The 24,598-nt window shown below is 44.7% G+C and overlaps 1 protein-coding gene across 4 annotated transcripts; it reads left to right on the top strand.

The window, feature by feature from the left end:
- Nucleotides 1-362: 362 nt before the first annotated feature.
- Nucleotides 363-23,625, top strand: SEH1L (SEH1 like nucleoporin). 4 transcript variants are annotated; one of them, XM_084964101.1, is made up of 9 exons: nt 363-426; nt 5,526-5,576; nt 7,003-7,149; nt 11,035-11,246; nt 15,080-15,178; nt 16,014-16,154; nt 17,801-17,958; nt 19,637-19,787; nt 22,752-23,625. In XM_084964101.1, the coding sequence occupies exons 4-9, from the start codon at nt 11,101-11,103 to the stop codon at nt 22,939-22,941; spliced, it is 885 nt and encodes a 294-aa protein (XP_084820227.1). In that variant the 5' UTR covers nt 363-426; nt 5,526-5,576; nt 7,003-7,149; nt 11,035-11,100; the 3' UTR covers nt 22,942-23,625. The 4 variants fall into 4 exon arrangements, with proteins under 4 accessions (XP_084820227.1, XP_084820228.1, XP_084820224.1 ...); XM_084964102.1 differs by having other exon boundaries at nt 21,127-23,625; XM_084964098.1 differs by lacking the exon at nt 363-426 and adding an exon at nt 891-1,139.
- The last annotated feature ends 973 nt before the right edge of the window (nt 23,626-24,598 follow it).

Raw genomic sequence — 24,598 nt, 5'->3', positions numbered from 1 at the left:
GTCCGGCCTCCCTGCCGCAGCCAGACGCACGCCCGTCTGCGCTGCCCACTCTGGTGTGCACCCCCCTGACCCGCTCCAAGCACCGCGTCAGCGAACAGGGGCAGAGGATATTGAGTCAGGTCAGAGGCCTGCTGACAGCAGTCTTAACCTTTGCATTCTCCCCAATTTCTACACATCGACAGTCAGTTAACTTTCTTCAGATGGTGGCGGGAGTCCCAAGAGGCCAAGGGACCCCGTGAGCTCAAAGGGCGGGGAAGAGTGAGGCCTCCGAGGGGAAGGACAGGCTCAGGAGGGTCCCACTGATTGTGACGAGCCCGGGGCGTGACAGCGAAGCGTAACGGCCTAGGGCGTGGCCTCGCGGAATAGGCGGAGCCGAGGCGGGGCGGGCCTCGTAGGGTTGCTCGACCTTGGGCTGGATCTCTTGGGGTACGAAGGACTGGGGCGTGGCCTTGCGGGGCTCTGTTGGGCTGAGCGCGGGGGCACACGGAGTTATGGTGGGCAGGGCGTGCCCTCACGGGGCTTGACGGCCGGGGGGAGGGGTGGGGCGGGCCCCCAGGGGTTTGACGGACATGGGGCGGGGCCCGCGGAGTGTAACAGGCGGGGCGGGTGTGTGGCCTCGCGGGGTAGGGAGGGCCGGGGCAGGGAAGGTCTGAGGATTATGAGGCTGGGGGGCGGGGCCTGGAAGGGAGTCTCACGGACTGGGGCGGGGCCTCGCGGGGTATATAAGGGGTTGGGGGCGTGGCCTCGCCGGGTATGGATGGCTGGGGGCGGAGCTCGCGGGGTATGACGGGCCGAGGCGGGCCCTCGCAGGGTGTGATAGGGTAGGGGTGGGACCCCCTCGGGTATGACGGGCTGGGGCGGGGCCTCGCAGGGAATGACGGGCCGGGGGTGGGGCGCCGCGCAGCCCGGGGCGCGCAAGCAGCACGCGGGAAGCACCGCTGCGCGCGCCCTGGCCCCTGGTCCCAGTGGGCTGCGGTCCGCGCGCAGCCGCGCCTCCCTCTCGGAGGCGGGAGGAGCCTGCCGCAGCCATGTTTGTGGCGCGCAGCATCGCGGCGGACCACAAGGATCTCATCCACGATGTGTCTTTCGACTTCCATGGGCGGCGGATGGCCACCTGCTCCAGCGACCAGAGCGTCAAGGTGCGCGCGGGGCCGAGCCCGGAAGTGGGGCAGGAGCGTGCGGGGCCCGCCATTGGAGCGGAGAGGCGCGTGGAGAGTTCGGTCCTCCCGATGTGAGGCGTACTCCTGGGCACGAGGCCTGGAGGTCGGCCGGTGGGCAGCCTCTGTCTTCCCCCCGGGTATTGTGGGATCACCGTCGCCCGAGGCCGCAGGGGGCGCGTGCTTGTACGCATCACGGCGGCGTGCGCGCCCCCGCCGTGGGGGACGCCGGGCGCGCGGGTCAGCCCTTCTCGGTGGGAGCGCTGTGGCTGGCCCGTACCCGGGCCCTGGGTCCCAGAGTCGCCATCCGCGCCGTTTGGGTTTGTCCTCGCGGCGTCCCCGCCCTTCCGCAGACAGGCCGCGCGGTGAGAGCTCGCTCCTCCGGCTGTCGAGTTGGCTTGCGAGGGGCTGGCCCTCCGCCCTCCGTTTGGGTATAGCGTTAATGTCTGTTAACAGAACAGGTTTCCTTACCTGCTGAGTACTCGGTCTTCTAGTAGCTTTGTGCGCCAGCAGTGTTGCAGTGAAAATCATCATTAACTTAGCTTGTTGTATTTCTCCGGTGATTGCCTTAGGCACATTCCAGTAGAGAAATGAGTGCATTTTTTAAAAGCTTTTGAGAATAATCTGTAGATTGCCTTGTTGGGCTTGTATTACAACTGAGGTAGAAGAGTATTGTGTTATTATTGTCCATGTCGGGCATCATCAGTGCAGTTCAAATTTTTGTTGTTTTGTTGTAGTGAGTACATATAACAAAATTCTCAACCACTTTTAAGTATACAGTCCAGTGGTATTAAGTACGTTCATATCTTTGTGCTACCGTCACCATCATCCATCTCCAGAACCTTTTGATTTGTCACTGTGCCCATTAAACATTCACTCAAAAGTCCCCCTGCCCTTGGCACCCACCTATCTGCTTTTTGTCTCTGAATTTGACTCCTCTGGGGACTCCTATAAGTGGAATCTTAAAATATTTATCTTTTTTGTGACTGCCTGATTTCACTTAGCATAATGTTTTGAAGTTTATACATGTAGCATGTATCATGATTGCTTTCCTGTAAAGGAAATATTTAAGTTAAACTTAAAAATTTTCAAAGGCTTATTGTTGGAGTTCCCACTGTGGTACAGAGGGTTAAGGATCTGGCATTGCCACACCTGTGGATTGGATTTGACCCCTGGCCTGGAACTGCCATCTGCCCCAGGCACAGCCAAAAAAGGGGGGTGGGTGCTGAATGTTGTACACACCACGTTTTACATATCACTCATCTGTTAGTGGAGATGGGTTTCCTCTACATTTTAGTTGTGAATAATGAATGCTGCTATGAATGTGGGTAAACAAACACCTCTTCAAGATCCTGTTTTCAGCACTTTTGGGTGTAGATTCAGAAGTGGAATTGCAGGATCATGTGGCAAATCTTTTTTATTAGAGGAGTTCCCATTGTGGTGCAGTGGAAACGAATCCGACTAGGAACCATGAGGTTGCAGGTTCAATCCCTGGCCTCACTCAGTGGGTTAAGGATCTGGCGTTGCCCTGAGCTTTGGTGCAGGCCTGCAGCTACAGCTCTGATTCAAACCCTAGCCTGGGAACCTCCAAGTGCTGCAGGCACAGCCCTAAAAAAAAAAAAAAAATTTATTGGCGTATATTTCATTTACAATGCTGTATTAGTTTCAGGTGTATAGCAAAGTGAATCAGTTAAACATGTGTATATGTTTATGTCTATGTATCTATCTATCTATCTTTATCTCAAATTTTTTTCCCCATATAGATTATTGCAAACTATTAAGTAGATTTCCCTGTGCTATACAGTGTTCTTGGGGCAATTCTTTTTTTTTGCTTTTTAGGGCCACACCCATGGCATATGGAGGTTCCCAGGCTAGGGGTCGAATCAGAGCTACAGCTGCCAACCTGTGCCACAGCCATAGCAATGCCAGATCCGAGCCATGTTGGCGACCTACATCACAGCTCACCGCTGAGCGAGGTCAGGATCAAACCTGCAACCTCATGGTTCCTAGTCGGATGCATTTCCCATGCGCCACAACAGGAACTCTGGGGCAATTCTATTTTTTTTTTTTTTTTTTTTTTTGCTATTTCTTTGGGCCGCTCCCGCGGCATATGGAGGTTCCCGGGCTAGGGGTCTAATCAGAGCTGTAGCCACTGGCCTACGCCAGAGCCACAGCAACGCGGGATCCGAGCCGCGTCTGCAACCTACACCACAGCTCACGGCAACGCCGGATCGTCAACCCACTGAGCAAGGGCAGGGACCGAACCCACAACCTCATGGTTCCTAGTCGGGTTCGTTAACCACTGCGCCATGACGGGAACTCCGCAATTCTATTTTTATTTAAAATGGTTTTTTTGTTTGTTTTTTGTTTTGGTGCCCTACCCAAAGAATGTGAAGCTCCCAGACCAGGGATTGAACCTATGTCACTGGAGTGACCTGAGCCACTGCAGTGACAGTGCTGAATCCTGCAGCCATGCAATGCCAGATCTGAGCTGTGTCTGTGACCTACACCACACCTTACGGCAGTGCCAGATCCTTAACCCACTGAGCAAGGCCAGGGATCGAACTCAAGTCCTCATGAATACTAGTCAGGTTTGTTTCTGCTGAGCCACGACAGGAACTCCTATCATTACTTTTTTTTTTTTTTTTTTGCTTTTTTAGGGCCACACACGTGGCATATGGAAAGTTCCCAGGCTAGGGGTTGAAATTGGCTACAGCTGCTGGCCTATGCCACAGCCACAGCAATGTGGGATCCAAGCTGTGTCTGGAAACTACCACAGCTCACGGCAACACTGGATTCCCCACGCACTGAGTGAGGCCAGGGATTGAACCAGCATCTTCATGGATACTAGTTGGATTCATCTCCACTGCGCCAATGAGGGTAACTCATCGTTACATTTTTTAATAGGTTAAAATGTCATCCTGGTGTTTTTTTTGGTTTGTTTTTGGTCTTTTCAGAGCCTCACATGTGGCATATGGAAGTTCCCACGCTAGGGGTTGAATTGGAGCTGCTAGCGTTTGCCACAGCCACACCAGATCTGAGACACGTCTGCGACCTATACCACAGCTCACGGCAATGCTGGATCTTTAACCCATTGAGCAAGGCCAGAGAAAGAACCTGCATCCTCATGGATACTAGGCAGATTGTTTTTGCTGAGCCACAACAGAAATTCCTGTATCCTGTATTTTTGTGGGTAGTCAGGTTCAATATTTTGCATTTTGCATTTATTGTATATACAGTTTATCCTTGTTATTTATAAATTCTGTGTGAATTTTCTTATTTTGTAAAATTTATTTTTGCAACCCCAAATCAATACATGTGCTTATTTGTCGACATGAGCAGGGTGGCAAAAAAATTCAAGTTCAGTCATCATCCAGTGTGCGTTCCCAGCTGAGGTTGGAGAGGTGACACTGCCTTAGAATTTGGCTCTTGCTGTAAATAAGTGTCCTCATGTATTTAGTGCTACATTTCGCCCATTTTTGTATTTTCTGGTGTTGATTTCCACCGTCTGGAGGGGTCCCCAGTCGCCATGCTCACGTGCCGCATGGAGGTCCCACATGCAGGAGGCCGTGATGTATCCTGCTGAGGATGTGTGTAGGGGAAGCTTCATTCAGACGTGAGTTATTGTGCTGTTGGCAGTGTGTTTAGTGTTAATGAATCAATAATGTATATGAAATAAGGTTTTTGTTTTTTTTTTTTTTCCTTTCTTTTTAAGGCTATACCTGAGGCATATGGAAATTTCCAGGCTAGGGGTCGAATCAGAGCTGTAGCTACTGGCCTGCACCACAGCCACAGCAATGCCAGATCCGAGCCACATCTGCAACCAACCTACACTGCAGCTTGTGGCAACACTGGATCCTTATCCCACGGAGCAAGGCCAGGGATTGAACCCACATCCTCATGGATACTAGTCGGGTTCTTAACCTACTGAGCTACAACAGGAACTCCGAAATAAGGTGTTTTTAAACAGATACACAAAACAAGATTATGTATTGACTGACAGTCATGACCAGAGGTCCTTATGAACCTCACCTTGTATTTCCCAGGAGGCGTGGTTAGGTATTTGCTACCTCAGTGTTCATAGCGACATCATAGGACATAACCACCATAAATAACTAGACTTGACTGTAGCTGTAATTGTCTCTGTTACTTGTTAGAATGAAGAGTCCTTGGCCACTCAGTGCTCAGCACGGTGTCTGACATAAGGTTCTCCATAAATATTGGACTGAATGAGTGAATGTTTGCTTACTGGTTATTTTCTTTTGTGAATTTATGTTCCTTTCCTTTGCCCTAGTACTGACTCAGTGTTAATGTTTTGCATATTAATTTGCAGCAATTCTTGGTATAAAATATCTTTTTTTCTTATAGGTCTGGGACAAAAGTGAAAGTGGGGATTGGCATTGCACTGCTAGCTGGAAGGTTAGTATTTATTTTTACAGTGATTTAAAGAAATTGAAACATTTACTATTTGGTAGCATCAGTACTTGCTTTGATGAGAATTATAAAATTTATACTTTTCTTTACATTTTTAACTGTTAAAGAAACAAATATACTTTATTTATTTATTTTTGTCTTTTTAGGGCCGCGTCCATGGCATATGGAGGTTCCGGGCTAGGGGGCCAGTTGGAGCTGTAGCCGCTGGCCTATGCCACAGCAACGTGGGATCCGAGCCGAGTAGTCTGCGACCTACACCACAACTCACGGTAATGCTGAATCCATAACCCCCTGAGCAAGGCCAGGGATTGAACCTGCGTCTTCATGGATGCTAGTCAGATCCATTTCTGCTGTGCCACGATGAGAACTCCCCCTGGAGTGTATAATTTAAAAAAAATATCTAGGAGTTCCCATCGTGGCTCAGTGGTTAACGAATCCGACTAGGAACCATGAGGTTGCGGGTTTGATCCCTGGCCTTGCTCAGTGGGTTAAGGATCCGGCGTTGCCGTGAGCTGTGGTGTAGGTCGCAGACGTGGCTCAGATCCCACGTTGCTGTGGCTCTGGTGTAGGCCGGTGGCTACAGCTCCAATTGGACCCCAAGCCTGGGAACCTCCATATGCTGCGGGAGTGGCCCAAGAAATGGCAAAAAAGGACAAAAAAAACCCCCCCAAACTATTTATTGGTTTATTTTGTTCTTTTTTAGGGCCGCAACTACAGCATATGGAGGTTCCAAGGCTAAGGATTGAATTGGAGCTGCGGCTGCTGGCCTACACTACAGCCACAGCAATGCTAGATCTGAGCCGCATCTGTGACCTGCACTGCAGCTCACAGCAATGCTTGATCCTTAACCCACTGATTGAGGCCAGACATCGAACCTGCATCCTTGTGGATACTAGTGGGATTCAGTTCTGCTATGCCACAGTGGGAACTCTGTGGATTTTTCTTTATTAGTAAAATGTTAGAAAACTTGAGTCCAGACTGCAATCCTAAATATAAAGTAGCTTTTAAAAGTTAAAAGTTCTAGAATTTAACTTTTTATTTATTATTATTATTATTATTATTTTTTTGTCTTTTGTCTTTTTAGGGCTGAACCTGCGGCATGTGGAGGTTCCTAGGCTAGGGGTCTAATCAGAGCTACAGCTGCTGGCCTTTATCACAGCTCATGGCAACGCTGGATCCTTAACCCACTGAGCAAGGTCAGGCATCGAACTTGCAACCTCATGGTTCCCACTTGGATTCGTTTCTGCTGGCCATGACAAGAACTCCTAGAATTTAACTTTTTAAATGTTAAATAGCTTTCTCCTCTTGTTGAGGTAAAAATATCTGTATTCTGTTTCTTCAAATGAGACATTTTATGTGTGAAATATAAATAAACTTAGTTTTTTTTGTTTTTGCTTTTTTAATTCCTCAGACACATAGTGGATCCGTGTGGCGTGTGACGTGGGCCCATCCTGAATTTGGCCAGGTTTTGGCTTCCTGTTCCTTTGACCGAACAGCTGCTGTTTGGGAAGAAATAGTAGGAGAATCAAATGATAAACTGCGAGGACAGAGCCACTGGGTGAGACGTTGGTTGCTGGTGGGGAGGGGAGGGGGCAGGGGGGCGTGCAGGAGCACCCAAGGAGCAGAAGTCTTTCCAGGAATGCTTCAGGTGGTTGGTCAGACCCAGGCCAACTCCCGACCCCCAGGGAGGGGAGAGGGCCTGGAGATTGATGGCTCATCATCTGTGCCTGTGTAATGCGTCTTCCATAAAAAACTCCAAAGGCCCTCTAGGCTGGTGAACAGTGAGATTCAGGGAGAGTAGCACCTGGGAGGGGTGTGGCTGTTCCACCCCTGCCCTGCCTTTGCCTGTGTTACAGCCCGGCAGGTTGGCGCGAGCATAGGTAACAAGTGGGGCTTCTTGGAGTCTGAGGAAGGGTGCTCCTGTGGGCTGAACTCTCAGCCCATGGCATTAGGGCTGTCTCCCAGTGGAGAGTATCCAAAATGAGTTGCTCCTTAGACACCCCACTGTGTCCAAGATTGTCTATTGGGGTGGGGAGTAGCTCCTACTCCTACCTTCCGAAAGTGGAATTGTCACCAGAACCCTTTTATTTCTTTAGGGAAATGTCTACTCTAGGCCTTTGCCCATTTTCTTGTTGAGTTGCAGGTTCTTTATATGTGGATATTAATTCCTTACCAGACATATGATTTTCAAATATTCTCTCCCATTCTGTGAATTGCCTTTTCACTATCTTTTTTTTTTTTTTTTTGTCTTTTTGTCTTTTTGCTATTTCTTGGGCTGCTCCCACGGCATATGGAGGTTCCCAGGCTAGGGGTCGAATCGGAGCTGTAGCTACTAGCCTACGCCAGAGCCACAGTAACACAGGATCTGAGCCGCATCTGCAACCTACACCACAGCTCACGGCGACTCCAGATCCTTAACCCACTGAGCAAGGGCAGGGACCGAACCCGCAACCTCATGGTTCCTAGTCGGATTTGTTAACTACTGCGCCACAACGGGAACTCCGCCTTTTCACTGTCTTAATAGTGTCCTTTGGTGCATAAACTTTTCATGAAGTCCAGTTCATTTTTTTCTTTAGTTTCCTTGTGTTTTGGGTTCATATTCAAGAGTTCATTGCCGAATCCAGTGTCATGGAAGTTTTCTCTGAAAGTCTCCCCCCCACCCTACAGCATATGGAAATTCCTGGACTAGGGGTCAGATTGGAGCTGCAGCTGCTGGCCTACACCACAGCCACAGCAATGTCAGATCCTTAATCCACTGAGCGAGGCCAGGGATCAAACCTGCACCCTCATGGATACTATGTTGGGTTCTTAACCCACTGAGCCATAGCAGGGTCCCCTCTAAAGTTGTCTTTTAGGAGTGTTGTGGTTTTAGTTCTTACATTTAGGTCTTTGACTCATATTGAGTTAATTTTTTTTTTTTTCTTTCTTTTTTAGAGCCGTACGTGTGGCACATGGAAGTTCCCAGGCTAGGGGTCAATCGGAGCTGTAGGTGCCGGCATATGCCGGAGCCACAGCAACACCAGATCTGATCTGTGTCTACAACCTACACCATAGCTTACGGCAATCAGATCCTTAACCCACTTATCGAGGCCAGGGATCAAACCCACACCCTCATGGATACTATTCTGGTTCATAACTGTTGAGCCATGACAGGAACTCTAGAGTTAATTTTTGTACATGGTATAAGGGGTCCAGCTTTGTTCTTGTTCATATCAATATCCAGTTTTCTGGAGTTTGCACTGTGATGAAACTGGGTAAGGATCTGGTCTTGTCTCTGCACTGGGCTGACATGAGTTCAATCCCCAGCCCAGTGCTGTGGATTAAGGATCTGGAGTTGCTGCAGTTATGGTCTAGGTGACAGCTATGACTCAGATTGATTTTTGGCCCAGAAACTTCCCGTATGGCAGGTACGGCCATTAATTAGAAATAAAAAATCCAGGAGTTTCTGTCGTGGTGCAGTGGTTAACGAATCCGACTAGGAACCATGAGGTTGCGGGTTCGATCCCTGCCCTTGCTCAGTGGGTTAAGGATCTGGCGTTGCCGTGAGCTGTGGTGTAGGTTGCAGACGCGGCTCCGATCCCGCGTTGCTGTGGCTCTGGTGTAGGCTGGTGGCTACAGCTCCGATTCAACCCCTAGCCTGGGAACCTCCATATGCCGCGGGAGCGGCCCAAGAAAATGGCAAAAAGACAAAAAAAAAAAAAAAAAAAGAAAAAAAATCCAGTTACCCTAGCACTTTGTATTGAAAAGATTATTTTTCCCCCATTGACTGGTCTTGGCATCCTCATCGAAAATCAACTGACCTTGTAGGGAGAGTTTATTTCTGGACTTTCTTATTCCATTGGTATGTCTCTTCTTATGCTATAACACATTTTTAAAATTTTTTGGGGGTCTTTTTGCCTTTTCTAGGGCCGCACCCGTGGCATATGGAGGTTCCCAGGCTAGGGGTCTGATCGGAGCTGTAGCCGCTGGCCTACGCCAGAGCCACAGCAACACGGGATCCAAGCTGTGTCTGCCACCTTCACCACAGCTCACAGCATCGCCGGATCCTTAACCCACTGAGCAAGGCCAGGGATCAAACCCGCAACCTCATGGTTCCTAGTCGGATTCGTTAACCACTGAGCCAAGACGGGAACGCCTCTAACACATTTTTAATTACTGTGGGCTTGTATTCAGTATTGAATACATGCTGTTCATATTGTTTTACAGTTTTGTGTTTATGATGAGGGGTTGGTCGAGTTGCCTTTGCACTGGGGCTTCTTTCGGCCAACTGCTGCTTGAGGACAGGAAAACGTGGGAAGTTTAGAGAAGAGAGGGGATTTTTCTAGGTCAGTCAAGATGAATCAGCGAACTGTAGGTTGGCTTTAGGAGTGGTGGCATACAAAGGATTTTTATTTGACTTAATTATTTATTTATGTTTAGTTAAGTCCACTTAGCATTGCTATTTCAACATTTGTGTTGTGCATTCTTCAGTGGTGTTTGTAGACCAAACTTTGCAAAGATGCTGTCTTTGAAGTTAATTTGATATTCTTTTGATATTCAGACACCTTAAGATGTATTTTAGTAATCAATAGTAAACTGCTAATTTCTAATTTTATTGACATTTTCAGTCAAGAATCATCTAGGTGCCAGAAAATAGCTGGTACATGCAGTGGTGGAATTCTGTAATTATCAGGACAGCTGCTTCGTAGCCTTGGCTTGGTCTCTACTAAACGCCTTCTCTTCAGGGTGGATAGAAGTCCAAACAGGGCCAACCAGCTCTTACACTTGATGGGAAAAGTTGCACACCATCCATTTTGCTCTTAAAGTATCTTCGCTCTTTTACTTTGCTGCTCGTGGCAGGCATTGCATGACAGAACTGCCCGTGTGAAAATTACATTTTCCGGTTTACTGACCCATCTGCTTAAGAAGAGAATACCTGGGGAGTTCCCGTTGTGGCGCAGTGGAAATGAATCCAACTAGGAACCATGAGGTGTCAGGTTCGATTCCTGGCCTCACTCAGTGGGTTAAGGATCTGGCATTGCTGTGAGCTGTGGTTTAGGTCGCAGATGGCTTGGATCTGGAATTGCTGTGTCTCTGGTGTAGGCGGGCAACTACAGCTCCTATGAGTCCCCTAGCCTGGGAACCTCCATATGCCGTGAGTGCGGCCCTCAAAAAGACAAAAAAAAGACGGTACTTATATAATTTAATAAAGTTAGACTTTCTAAAGCCACTTTTCTTCTGCCTTAAAGGGAATAATTAGTTACTGATTTGTTGCTGATTGCAAACTGTATAAGTGGTATTTTGCCAAGAACTTTGGAAGAAATTGAGGCCTCCTGGTTTTGAATATCTTACTCAGGGTCAGATACCTAGAAAATGGCAGAGGAGTTCTGATTTCAGAGACTGTGTTCTTTCCACTCTGCCATCCTTTCCTTCTGTATGTGATATGAATTAATATTTTTTTCAGGTGAAGAGGACAACGCTAGTGGACAGTAGGACATCTGTTACTGATGTAAAGTTTGCTCCTAAGCATATGGGTCTTATGTTAGCCACCTGCTCAGCAGACGGTATAGTAAGAATATATGAGGCACCAGATGTCATGAACCTCAGCCAGTGGTCTCTGCAGCATGAGGTTTCCTGCAAGCTAAGCTGCAGTTGCATTTCTTGGAACCCTTCAAGGTAAGCTCACACAGCAAACCTCTGGAGATATAAGCCTAGTCATTATTTCATTTAGAACCTGGTGGTTTATTTTTTTTTTTTTTTTGGAAATGCTTTTCTTAGGTAGTCTTGTTTATTACTTTAAAAAATATAGTCGGAGTTCCCGTCATGGTGTAGCAGAAACGAATCCCACTAGGAACTAAGAGGTTGTGGGTTCAATCCTTGGCCTTGCTCAGTGGGTTAAGGATCCGGTGTTGCTGTGAGCTGTGGTGTTGGTCGAAGATGTGGCTTGGATCTGGCATTGCTGTGGCTTTGGTGTAGGCCGGTGGCTACAGCTCCGATTAGACCCTTAGCCTGGGAATCTCCATATGCTGCAAGTGCAGCCCTCAAAAGACAAAAAAATAAATAAAAATAAATAGGTAAAAAATATAATAGTTCCCAATATGGTTCAGTGGGTTGAGAACCCAACATAGAATCCATGAGGATGCAGATTAGATCCCTGGCCTTGCTCAGTGGGTTAAGGATCTGGCATTAGAGCCAAGTTGTGGTGTAGGTCTCAGACATGGCTCGGATCTAGTGTTGCTGTGGTTGTGGCATAGGCTGGCAGCTGTAGCTCTGATTAGACCCCTAGCCTGGAAACTTCCATATGCCAGAGGTGTGGCCCTTAAAAAAAAAAAAAAAAAAAAAAAAAGAAGTGGCATTGGGACAGTGTTGGACAGCTTGATCATTGGCTGTGCTAGGAAGCTGCCTCCGAAACAGCTGCCCTTCGCCTGTGCCATTCTGGGCCTGGCTGTTCTGGGGCCTAGCTGTTCTGGGGCTGGCCATGCTGGGCTTGGCCCTGTCTGAGGCTATGGCCTTTTCTGACTCTGCCATGAGAGGCTCTGTGGAGGTCACCTACCTGTCCCTGCTGCTTCAACTCCAGGTCATGTCCGGTGCTGGAGTATGCTGAGTACTGGGATTTTGCTTTGTGGTACAATGGGTTAAAGGTCCAGCATTGCTTCACTGTTGGGTGGGTTCAGTTCCTGGCCTGGGAACTTCCACGTGCTGCAGGTGTAGCCACACACACGTACACACACACATCAATAAATAAAAAAGAGCGAAGTAGCTCTTTTTGCTTTTTCCGCCCTCTCATTTCCAAAGTTTTTTATATTGCTGTATACTGGCGAGATTTACAGTATTTGTATTTACATGTATTTACATTCTATAAATATTTAGTACAAATATAAGGGGTTTGTCTTGACTACAAGTCGATTCCAAAAATTAAGTACCAAATTTACAAGGTTAGATTATGTAAATATTCATTATAGATGCAAATGTAGTCTATTTTGTGAAAATTACTGTTCACACAGAATAATAATGGCATTAACTCTTAATGGGTGCTCCTTTCCCTTTTTTGCTTTTTAGGGCCACCCCTACGGCATATGAAACTTCCCAGGCTAGAGGTTGAATCAGAGCTACACATGCTGGCCTATACCACAGCCACAGCAATGTAGCTGTGGCAATGCTGGATCCTTAACCCACTGCGCCAGGCTGTGAGCCTGTGTCGCAGTGCTCCAGAGACATTGCTGATCCTATTATGGCGTAGCAGGAACTCCCTTGCTCTTCTGGTTTTAGGGATACTACGTTTATCTTTTAAGTTCTAATCATCTCACTAGGGTCCTTCTTAGACTTTGTTTAGCCCAGTGTCATCTGCCAGCCATGCGAGTTTTCTGGTTGCATTTTTTTTTTTTCTTTGGCTGTGGCATGCACCTGTGGCATGTGGAGGTTCCCAGACCAGGGATCGAACCTGCGCCATAGCTGTGACTGACCTGCGTCACAGTGTGGCAACACCAGATCCTTAACCTGTTTCATTACACAGGAACTCCCTGATTGTACTTCTTTAAATGAATCAATTCACGATTGCCCATGACTCATTACTATTGATTATTTGCTTATTGCTTAGAGGTTGGATCTTCTAGAATTATCTCCTCATTGAGAGTGGTTGAACAGAAAGAGCTCCCTTAGCATTTGCTCTGTCTGGTCTGCTTCCTGTCTTCCTGGAATTCCTGCAGATTTCTTGATTTCTGAGGGCACCTGATTTCCAGTGCTGTTGTGGTGTTTCATCATTTCCATGGAGCCTAGGAAGGAGATGATCAGTCTACTGTATTCAGTTTGAGACTTGGGTAGTTTTGCTCACTATTCAGTTGTGAGTCATATTGTGGAAAATGGGTGAAATGTGAATATCTTATTTCTGGGTATACAAATGAGGTAGCCTCAATTCAGTTGTTATCTGGATGTTTTATTATTTATTTTTTAGAATATTTTAAAATGACTATTTTCAATCATCTTAGAATATATTAACTGTACTTGTTCTTGCTGAAATATTTAACCTTGTTTAAAAAAAGTTGGATTTGTAGAACATTGGAAAAAGAAATTGGAGTTCCTATTATGGTTCAGTGGAGACAATCTGACTAGTATCCATGAGGACGCAGATTTGATCACTATCTATTCACTCAAAGGGTTAAGGATCCAGCATTGCTGTGAGCTGTGGTATAGGGCTCAGACTTGGTTCAGATCCTGCATTGTTGTGGATCCTGCATTGTTGTGGCGGTGGTGTAGGCCAGCAGCTGTAGCTCTGATTCCACCCCTAGCCTGGGGCTCTCCATATGCCTCGGATGCAGCTCTAAAAAGACAAAAACAGGATTTTCCTTCCTGGCTCAGCCATTAACAAACCCGACTGGGATCCATGAGAATGAGGATTATTTGATCCCTAGCCTTGCTCAGTGGGATAAGAATCCAGCTCGGATCTTGCATTGCTGTTGCTGTGGCCATGGTGTAGGCTGGCTGCTATGGCTCCAATTTGACCCCTAGCCTGGGAACTTCCATATACTGTGGGTGCGGCCCTAAAAACCAAAAAACATCACCCCCCCAAAAAACCCCCCACCAAAATTTGTGAGATACAGAAACTACTATGGAATTTATATCCCTTTGAATAGCCAAGAATCATAAGTAAAGTGTAATTTTATTACTGTACTACTTTTCAGTTTACCTGGTATTTTTCTTATCTCAATGATATGATCTCATTAACTAAAGCTTTATTACTAGTGATAAAGATCTAAACCTTTTTTTTTTCTCTTGACTTTTGGAGCCATGATGGGAACTCCAAGACCTAAATCGCTAATCACATTTTGTTTTTGGCTTCATGAGACTGACAAGACAGATCTTCAGGAAGAAAAACTTTTTTTTTTCCTGGGTTCATTACCGCTACACCACAACGGAGTTCATTCTAACTCTTGAAGTGTCTTTAAAGAAAAAAAAATCAGGGGGAGTTCCCATCGTGGCTCAGTGGTTAACAAATCCGACTAGGAACCATGAGGTTGTGGGTTCGATTCCTGGCCTTGCTCAGTGGGTTAAGAATCTGGCATTGCCAGGAGCTGTGGTGTAGGTTGCAGACGCGGCTCGGATCCCGCGTTGCTGTGGCTCTGGCATAGGCTGGTGCCTACAGCTCCTATTAGACCCCTAGCCTGGGAACCTCCATATGCTGCGGGAGCAGCCCTAGAAAAGGCAAAAAGACCAAAACAAACAAAAAAAAAAAACAAACAAAAAAAATCAGCTTGAAACCTTTTGGGAAAAGAGCTACTTTCTATTTCAGCCATTAAAAAAAAAAATGTGGAAAATAAGGTGAAAGGCTGTGATCCCAGTGCCCATGCTGAGCAACTTGGGGACCCACCTCCAAGCTGTGGTGTGGCAGGCTCTAGTCCCAGCAGTGACATGCTGCTTGTGAGTTGCAAGAGCTTCTGGATGCAGTTTTAACCCTCTACAAGTGTGTATCAACATTCTAATCATGTGAGATCCTTTTCCCGCTTCGTTTCCAGCTCTCGAGCTCACCCCCCCATGATCGCAGTGGGCAGTGATGATGGTAGTCCTAATGCAATGGCCAAGGTGCAGATTTTCGAATATAATGAGAACACCAGGTCAGTACTGCTTTGGCTTAGTTCTTGTTTTCAATTGCTTTTTTAAAAATGCTATTTCATTATTTGTTAACTCAATTATGCATTACTCATCACGTATTTGCTGCTGTCTTGTGATGTGCTAGGTTCTGTGCTTGGCTCTGATAATACTAAATTGAGTGACTCGGTAATTGATCTCCCAGTGTGTACCACCATGCAGAGAAAGGAAAAATGAAAAATAGTGATTAATTTTATAAACTTTGAGAATCAGAGTGTTAAGAGTTTATGGCTAGGGGAGGAGGCTAGGAAGGTTTATTCAAAAGAAGACCTATAGGAATTCCCGTTGTGGCACAATGGGTTAAGATCCCAATTAATATCCCTGAGAATGCAGATTCCATCCCTGGCCTTGCTCAGTGGGTTAAGGATCTGCCGTAGCCTCGAGCTGAGGTGTAGGTCACTTGGATCTGGCCTTAGTGTGGCTGTGATACAGGCTGGCAGCTGCAGCTCTGATTCAGCCCCTAGCCTGGGTTGAGCTGCTTTCCAGCCTTTCTTTGTGCCTTCCTGCCTCTGGAGGCTCTGGGGCTGCCTGGCTGGGCAGTGGCACTCTAGCCTCCGCCTGTGTCTGCGCACGGCTTCTCCTCTAATGCCTGTTTCTCTCCCACCCTGAGCTCCTTAATATGTCTGCGAAGGCCCCTCACAGATCACAGTCCCAGTTTCTGGGGTTAGGACTTGGATATGCTACATACTGCAGAGGTAATACTACTTCATTGTGAGCACGATGAAAAAAATTCAGTACCTAGATATGTGGATTGTAAAACTTCACTTCTGATTCTTTTGACATAAATTGTTTTTTCACTAGGAAATATGCCAAAGCCGAAACTCTCATGACAGTCACAGATCCTGTCCATGACATTGCTTTTGCTCCAAACTTGGGGAGGTCATTCCACATCCTAGCCATAGCAACCAAAGATGTGAGAATTTTTACACTGAAGCCTGTGAGGTGAGTTTTTGAAATAGTTACTAATTTTGAATGTTCTCCTGCCTCTTGATTGTTTTTATTTGTGGGGGAGAGTGTACAGGAGTCAAATCAGAGCTGCACCTGCTGGCTAACACAACAGCCAAAGCAGCGCCAGATCCTAGCCACTTCTGTGACCTATACCACAGCTCATGGCAACACTAGATCCTAATCCACTGAGTGAGGCCAGGGATGGAACCTGCATCCTCATGGATACTAGTCCGGGTTCATTACTACTGAGCCACAATGGAAACTCCAAGAATAGATTCTATTTTTTTTTTTTTTTTTTTTTTGTCTTTTTAGGGCCACACCAGAACATTTGGAAGTTCCCAGGCTGTGGGTCAAATTGGAACTATAGCTGCTGGCCTATGCCCCAGCCATAGCAACTGGGGATCTGAGCCGAGTCTGTGACCTACACCACAGCTCATAGCAATGACAGATCCTTAACCCACTGAGCAAGGCCAGAGGTCGAACCCACATCCTCATGGATCCTAGTTGGGTTCTTTACCGCTGAGCCACAATAGGGATTCCCAAGAATGTTTTTTTTTGTTTTTTTTTTTTGGTTTTTTTTTTGACTTTTGCCTTTTTCTAGGGCCGCTCCCTCGGCATTTGGAGGTTCCCAGGCTAGGGGTCTAATCGGAGCTGTAGCCACCGGTCTACGCCAAAGCCACAGCAACGCCAGATCTGAGCCTCGTCTGCGACCTACACCCTAGCTCATGGTAATGCCAGATCCTTAACCCACTGAGCAAGGCCTGCAATCTCATGGTTCCTAGTCGGATTTGTTAACCACTGAGCCACGACGGGAACTCCTGTATTCTTTTTTTTTTTTTTTTTTTTTTTTTTGTCCTTTCTAGGGTTGCACCTGCTGCATATGGAAGTTCCCAGGCTAGAGGTCTAATCAGAGCTACAGCTGCCGCCTACACCAGGGCCACAGCAACTGGGATCTGAGCCGCTTCTGTGACCCACACTGCAGCCCACGGCAATGCCGGATCCTTAACCCACAAGGCCAGGGATCGAACCCGAAACTTCATGGTTCCTAGTAGGATTCGTTAACCACTGAGCCACGACAGGAACTCCCAGTTATTTGTTTTTGCTGCGCCACAACAGGAACTCCGATTCATGTTTTCTTAGTTATGCTTTATTTAGGCAGATTACTGAAAATATAACGGATCCTCTGAATGTAGCTGGTTCTCTAAATATTTGAAGGAATGGGAGATGCCAGTCTACTTGGGGAAAGTTAAATTAGCGCTGAGACATTCTTGTGAATATCCTATTTAGTTTAGCTTTAAATTTGGAATTTTAATTCCACTGTTTTCTTTCCTTTTTCCCTTCTTTCCTTACTCCTATTCTTCCCTTCCTACTGCTTTCCTTTTAAAATTACTTAATTATTTTGGGGGAAAATCCTCTTTAGACACTGAATGTCTTTTATGTGGTACGATCATGCCAGGCAGGTATTGGGGAGTCACAGGAAAGTGACACGGCCTGGCTTTCAATAAGCTAGTGAAGGTAGGGGTGTGGATATGCACGTTGATGTGGTATGGGTGTGAGACCATTTTTTTTGTTTGTTTTTTAATTTAGAACTCTGTGTGTGGTGTGTACACAGAATTCCTCAGACACTTTTTTTTTAACAGGAAAGAACTTACTTCCTCCGGTGGGCCAACCAAATTTGAAATCCAGGTGGTGGCTCAGTTTGATAATCATAATTCCCAGGTCTGGAGAGTGAGCTGGAATATAACAGGGACAGTGCTGGCATCATCAGGAGACGATGGCTGTGTCCGACTGTGGAAAGGTAAGATTGCAGTGAAGGAATCATTGCTTTAGAATTTTCACTTGGAAATGAGAACTCTGAAATATTTGGGAAAAAAATTATCTATAGTTATTTTTAATTATAACGTTTCAAGTCTTTATCAGTTTACCTAGTTCATAGCAGCTATTGACTAACCGAATTAAGTTTCCATGTGGAACAAAGTATAACTAATTGTAGCAATGGATAGTATCTTCAGCAGACACTGTCTGCTACATGTGAAACTTGAGCAACTTCTCTATACGCTCAGAATAAAGTCATCTCCTACTTGATGAAACAGTTGCTTTAGCCAGTTAGCCCTTCCTAGGAGAAAATCCAGGGTCTTCCCCACTTCTCTACAACCCTTAAAAGTTAAAGAATCTTGAGGCCCCTGATTCTAAAAGTTTCTTTCAAATTCCTGGCGGAGAGGCTGCAGTTTGTTCGTTTTTTTTTTGGTTTTTGGTTTTTGGTTTTTTTTTGGTCTTTTTTTTTTTTTTGCTATTTCTTTGGGCCGCTCCCACGGCATATGGAGGTTCCCAGGCTAGGGGTCCAATCGGAGCCGCAGCCACTGGCCTATGCCAGAGCCACAGCAACACGGGATCCAAGCCGCATCTGCAACCTACACCACAGCTCACGGCAACGCCGGATCGTTAACCCATTGAGCAAGGGCAGGGACCGAACCCCCAACCTCATGGTTCCTAGTTGGATTTGTTAACCAGTGCGCCATGATGGGAACTCCTGAGACTGCAGTTTGGGTGCTGAGGCATCAGCTACACTTGCCATGGATGTTTGTCCACTGGGCAGGGGGGTCCTGGGGATCTATGCACCATTCTGGTCAGTGGTGTCCCATGCTTTGGATCCGAAGTTGGGCTGAGTTCATTGACCACAGGAGTCACTCTTCCCAAGGTGCAGTTTTAGGGTGGAGCCAGCCTAGACCTCTTTCCCTGGAGGTCTTTGCTGCCCCGCCCAAGCCCAGCAGGCTCCCTCACGTGGATTTCCTGGGTTCAGTGTCTGCATTGACCAGTGCTGCATCCTGAACAATTAGGCGGAGTTGGATAAGCCACTTAAACCCCAGAGGTTGTCTTCCCTAGTCCATGGGAAAGTTAGATATCTGCATGACTGAAGCTTGCTTAACCAAGAAGGTGACGCTATTACCCACACATTGTAATTGAAATTCATTATAATGAAGACAGAATTAATTTGATATTAATGTAATCACATGGTAACTTGGAGAATTGTCTGTTAATATTTACCTTGAAAGGAAAGGAAATGGATGGTGAAAGCTTTGTTTGTTTGTTTTTTAATAGCCACACCCGCTGCATGTGGAAGTTCCCAGGCCAGGAGTTTAATCTGAGTTGCCACTGCAACAGTGCTGATCCTTTAACTCGATGTGCCCGAGCTGGGGATCGAACCCTAAGTCAGATTCTTAACCCATTGGGCCACGTGAGAACTCTGAAAGCTTTTTTTTTAATGAGTTAATTTTTTTAAAGCTTCAAAAAATTATTGATATATATATATGTGCGTGTCTTATATAAAAAACATCTTTACCATTTATCCAGAGCGATGTGTAGCCCGTAGGTCTCTTTTATTTAATTGTAGTTTTGTCATTTGAGGACAAGGACACAGACGTAGGCTCCAAAGCATAGTATTAGCTGTGTTCATGTGTTGACCACTTTCCTTTCAGCTAACTATATGGACAACTGGAAGTGCACTGGGATTCTGAAAGGTAACGGGAGCCCTGTCAGTGGGAGTTCTCAGCAGGGAAACGCAAATCCTTCCCTAGGTTCAAATACCCCAAATCTGCAGCATTCACTAAATGGATCTTCTGCCAGCAGGTAGGCTGTTTTATGAGAAAACTAGACATTATCTTCCTTTTAAATCATTCTGGTAGCTGTACTAAAGATGTGCTGTTTCTTGGATTTTAAGCTTGAATGAAGAAATTCACATGTAACTGTGACGCTAGAAAAAAATGCACTTAGGTGGCTCTATATGTGGCTTACTTGGTCTTAATATTTACAGGTAGGTTCTGAGGCTGTTAAACCAAATTGTTTTCTGAAATGTAGTGGTCTCTCAGAAATGCCTATAACTCTGTAAGATTTTACTTTGCTTTGAAGTAGTGAGACGAAGAGGAAATGCTGGACAACACTGGGGCTTTAGTCCAGAGGAACATGAGTGTTGCTAGTGCTGGTAGGGTAGCCTTTGAGTCAGGTGAAAATGAAATTTTAAGTAAAAAACACCAATCAAGGCTTTGTAGAAGAGTGAGTTAAAATTTTTTTTTTGGTATGTGCGTTTCAAACTTTCATGGAGAGGAGTTCCCGTCATGGCACAGTGGTTAACGAATCCGACTAGGAACCATGAGGTTGCGGGTTCGATCCCTGCCCTTGCTCAGTGGGTTAACGATCTGGCGTTGCCGTGAGCTGTGGTGTAGGTTGCAGACGCGGCTCGGATCCTGCGTTGCTGTGCCTCTGGCATAGGCCGGTGGCTACAGCTCCGATTCAACCCCTAGCCTGGGAACCTCCATATGCCGCGGGAGCGGCCCAAGAAATAGCAACAACAACAACAAAAAAGACAAAAAGACAAAAGACAAACTTTCATGGAGATTATAAGAGGAAATGGTAAAATTTTGAGTTCTTGATTTTTAGAATTTTCAGTGTATTTTAGATTCTCAGTAAAGAACGCTGTCATCTAAAGAGTCATCCTTTTGTTTTCATATTCAAGTTTCAAATGTGAATTTGTAAGGTAAAGTTATTTTACTCTGACTTTGTGAGTAATTGGGGATACTGTCCAGGAAACATCAAAGCACAGCTATAACAAGCTGTCCTGTGGTTGTCCTGTTGTGATAAAGTACATAAGAGAATTGTATTTAAAATGTCCTCAACTCGTTTTATATTGTTATATTTTTATAAAGAAGTCCTGCTTTTTAATAAGTATTTGCATGAAAACCATTTCAGGTTACTGTAGAAGATAGCAGATTATAAAGGTTATTTCACGAAGCAGAAGATACTAGTGTTGATTGTGTTTTAAAAATCTGGGTTTTGGGTGCTGCCTGTACTGCATATTTTCTTTTGTAAAGAGCTTTGACCTCTTGATCTGTGTTCTTATTGTGCCAATAACCGTGTGCGTTAGATCTGTGATGCATTTTCCCTTCTCCATTTGTATTATGTCCTTTAACAGAAAGCACAGCTGAGTACCAGCTAACTGGAGTAACTTTGCTGTTTTGCTGCTTGTTGCATGCACACAGGAATGGAAAGCAAGCTCCTTTTCCCCTTCCCCAGCGCCGTTTGACCTCTCCCAAGATACACCAGCAGCCTGCTTACTACTAAACGCAATCCAAAAGGCCTTTAAAAATACAGTGTATATCATTTTTTTTGTACTAGCCAGTTTATTGACACTATTTGAAACTTTTGAAATATAAATGGAGAGGCTTTTTGTTGAGACATTGTCACCAAAACAATTTTTTGAAATGTTTCTGAAACTAACATGGGTTTTAAAATTAAAGGATTGTTACCATCCTCAGTTGTTGGGAGGAGGGAAAAATATCACTTTATTCCATTTGGAGAATATTATTATCTATAGGTGTATGACTTTTATTTTCTATAACAGTAAGCTAAAATGAATTTTTATAATTTTAATTTGAAGACTGAATAAATATTTTTCATAAAGATTGTTTTGAGTGCTAATTTGTTTACCTTTTGTAGAATTGGTTTATACATGATAATCAGTACAGCTGTTATTTCTTTGTAATATTTAAAAAATATTAGTGAAGGACTAAGAGGTGTAGTGAAATGAAAGTAACTTGACTGTATAGTTTGTAGCCAAATTAAACATTTGGTATTGCTTCATTTATAATCTGGTGGTAAAATGAAAACACCTTTGTAAGTTCTTGATTCATACTCACTAAAGATATTTCTAATATGTGCTTGTACATTTTTATGGTGTGATTCCGGGGCTTAAGTTTTCCTTCAAGTCGAATTTGGACACATTATTTAAGAAGCAGTTAAAATTTAGCTAAAACTGCATGGACAGTAACCTCCACATTCCATGCCCCAGGATCTTCTTGATTTTGTTGGCTGCTTCATTTAGTTCATGTCTCCTGATGACAAAGCTAGAAATCTTTTTTTGCAAAATTGCTTAAGTATTACGGGTAAGTCATAAAATGGCGGAAGACTAAGAGGACATATTTTTTGAGCCCTTTTACTTATCAAAATTTTGTACTATCCTAAGATTTCTGAAGAAAAACAGCTAAGTATGTTCAAAGATCATGTTTCTTCAAAAGCACGTTGCAATAGCTGGCTATACTCTGTGATCGTCTCTCTGAATTGCTTCTGGGTATCATGTATTCACTAAAAAACGTGCTGCTGCTGCTACTGCTGCTACAGATGAAGCGGTGCTGAAAGAGAAAGCTTACTTGATTTGTAAATTACAGTGCAGGGTCAAATGCGTCTCTGAGAGATTAAGAAATGTTTTAAATTATAAAATTAACGTCTTTTTGTAACATTCATACTGAGAATTTCTTTTTTTTCTTTTTTTTTTTTTTTTTAGCATTTTTAGTTTAACAGATTGTATTTCTTTTTTCAAGTTTCTATACTTGCTTAAACAAGCCTGATTTGAGTAAGGGTCTTGATTTTGCTGTTATGTTCTGTTAGTTTTGGCATGAATATACTAAAGCTTTTTTTTCTAGCATGTGTTTTTTCCTCTTTGGTTCTCTTTGTATTTACTCCTTTTCTCTTTTTCTTCTGTTTTTTCTTTTTTTCTCTCTCTGTTGTTTTGGTGTTTTGTTCCTGTCTTCGCTGTTTCAGGTGTTTCTTTCCCCCTCTGGACTCCCCATGGGCTGCATGGAGCCGGCCCAGCTATGCCCAGCTCCCTCCTCCTCCTCCTCTGGTAGAGCACTCTTGCGCTGCTGACACTGCCAGCCTCCAGTATCCTCACCCTCGCAGACCATCTCTCTCTCGGCCTCTTAATCCCTTGCCTGAGAATGAAGGGGTTTAAAACACTGATTTAACACTTAAAGGCCTTATTCAAGTGCTTGTAAATGCTTTCATTCTTGGCTTTTTGTTTTTCTTCATTTTCTTTCAGAAGATTTTTCTAATTTAGGGTCTGTCTTGCATGTACTACAACCAGAACATGGTGTTTGGAACCTAAATGTGTTTGTGCTTCCACATCAAAGGAATAGTTGCCTCGTTGGTTGATAACCTTTGATGAAATATGAGATGTGTACACACAACAGTGACTCTGAGAGTTAACACACAGTAGCTGACTTCAGAACCTTTGGTGAAATACGAGAGGTGTACACATGACGGCCACAGTAGCTGGCTTCAGAATGCCTGTTCTGTACATTTTATTTTGAACTGTCACGGTATTAAGTTTCTTGTGATTTGTCATACTGGTTAATGTGAAAGCATATCATTACAAAGATCATTATAAAGTTCACTTTGCCTTTGAGACATATTAAGAAATGTTCTTAATTTTACAGGCTAATGTTGCAAATGACTAGTTTGTAAAATAAATCATTCCTGTGTATAAAGCAGCAAAACTTAATATGGACTGTTTGGTCTTTTTTTTTGTTTGTTTGTTTTAAAGGAGACTGCCTCTTTTACTACTTGGAATTACTGTTTAAAACTTTTGTAATTATTGTCCAAGTAGATTCTTTAATAAAATATATTTTTAAAGATATGAATCTGTTGCCTTATAAAAATAGAATGTATCCTATTTGATGGTTGGTAATGCTTTTATCTTCTTAAAATATCACGTTGCTAAAACAAACAAAAAATCCAAACAAATTAAGGGCTAATCATGGCATTTATTTAGAAAGGAGAAAGTTATATGTAGACTAACATCTAGAACTGAAAAATGTCCGCTTTCAATCTAATATACATTAGATTGTATTCTAAAATGGTATTTTATTTTTTTGCTTTTTAGGGCCTCATTCACAGCATATGGAGGTTCCCAGGCTAGGGGTCCAATAGAAGCTATAGCTGCTGGCTTACACCACAGCCACCACAATGCCAGATCCGAGCCACATCTATGACCTGTACCACAGCTCATGGCAACGCCAGATCCTTAAGCCACGGAACAAGGCCAGGGATGGAACCCACAACCTCATGGTTCCTAGTCAGATTTGTTTCTGCTGAGCCATCACAGGAACTCCCCTAAAATGATATTTTAAAATCTGAAATCAGAATATACTTGACAATAACTGATAAAATGATTAAAACTGTGGGACTAGTAATATTTCAGTTTTCTCAGGAATTCTCATGGCTAGAGAAAGATGTAATTGGAACAGCATGTCTGTAAGCTAATCACACATAGATATAGTTATAAATGTATATTATAACCCAATTTTCTTTTCTTTCTTTTTTTTTTTTTTTTTGTCTTTTTGCCTTTTCGCCTTTTCTAGGGCTGCTCCTGTGGCATATGGAGATTCCCAGGCTAGGGGTCGAATTGGAGCTGTAGCCGCAAGCCTACGCCACAGCCACAGCAACACGGGATCCGAGCCACGTCCGCGACCCACACCACAGCTCACGGCAACGCCGGATCCTTAACCCACTGAGCAAGGCCAGGGATCAAACCCACAACCTCATGGTTCCTAGTCGGATTTATTAACCACTGCACCACGACGGGAACTCCCTAACCTAATTTTCAAAGA

Source organism: Sus scrofa, chromosome 6 (assembly GCF_054392235.1).
Source record: "Sus scrofa isolate SSC_HxYL_T2T_F1_AM1 chromosome 6, Sscrofa_HxYL_maternal_Yorkshire_Landrace_v2.0, whole genome shotgun sequence".
Taxonomy (NCBI): Eukaryota; Metazoa; Chordata; class Mammalia; order Artiodactyla; family Suidae; genus Sus; species Sus scrofa.
Note: the sequence above shows the minus strand (reverse complement) of the source record. Positions and strands in the feature narration are given on the sequence as shown.

Excerpts from the sequence above, each read along its gene's own strand:
- SEH1L (XM_084964098.1), top strand. The coding sequence starts at position 1,029 with ATGTTTGTGGCGCGCAGCATCGCGGCGGACCACAAGGATCTCATCCAC. Across the intron at positions 11,247-15,079 it reads ATTTCTTGGAACCCTTCAAG|CTCTCGAGCTCACCCCCCCA; the intron begins GTAAGCTCACAC and ends CTTCGTTTCCAG. Across the intron at positions 16,155-17,800 it reads TTTACACTGAAGCCTGTGAG|GAAAGAACTTACTTCCTCCG; the intron begins GTGAGTTTTTGA and ends TTTTTTTAACAG.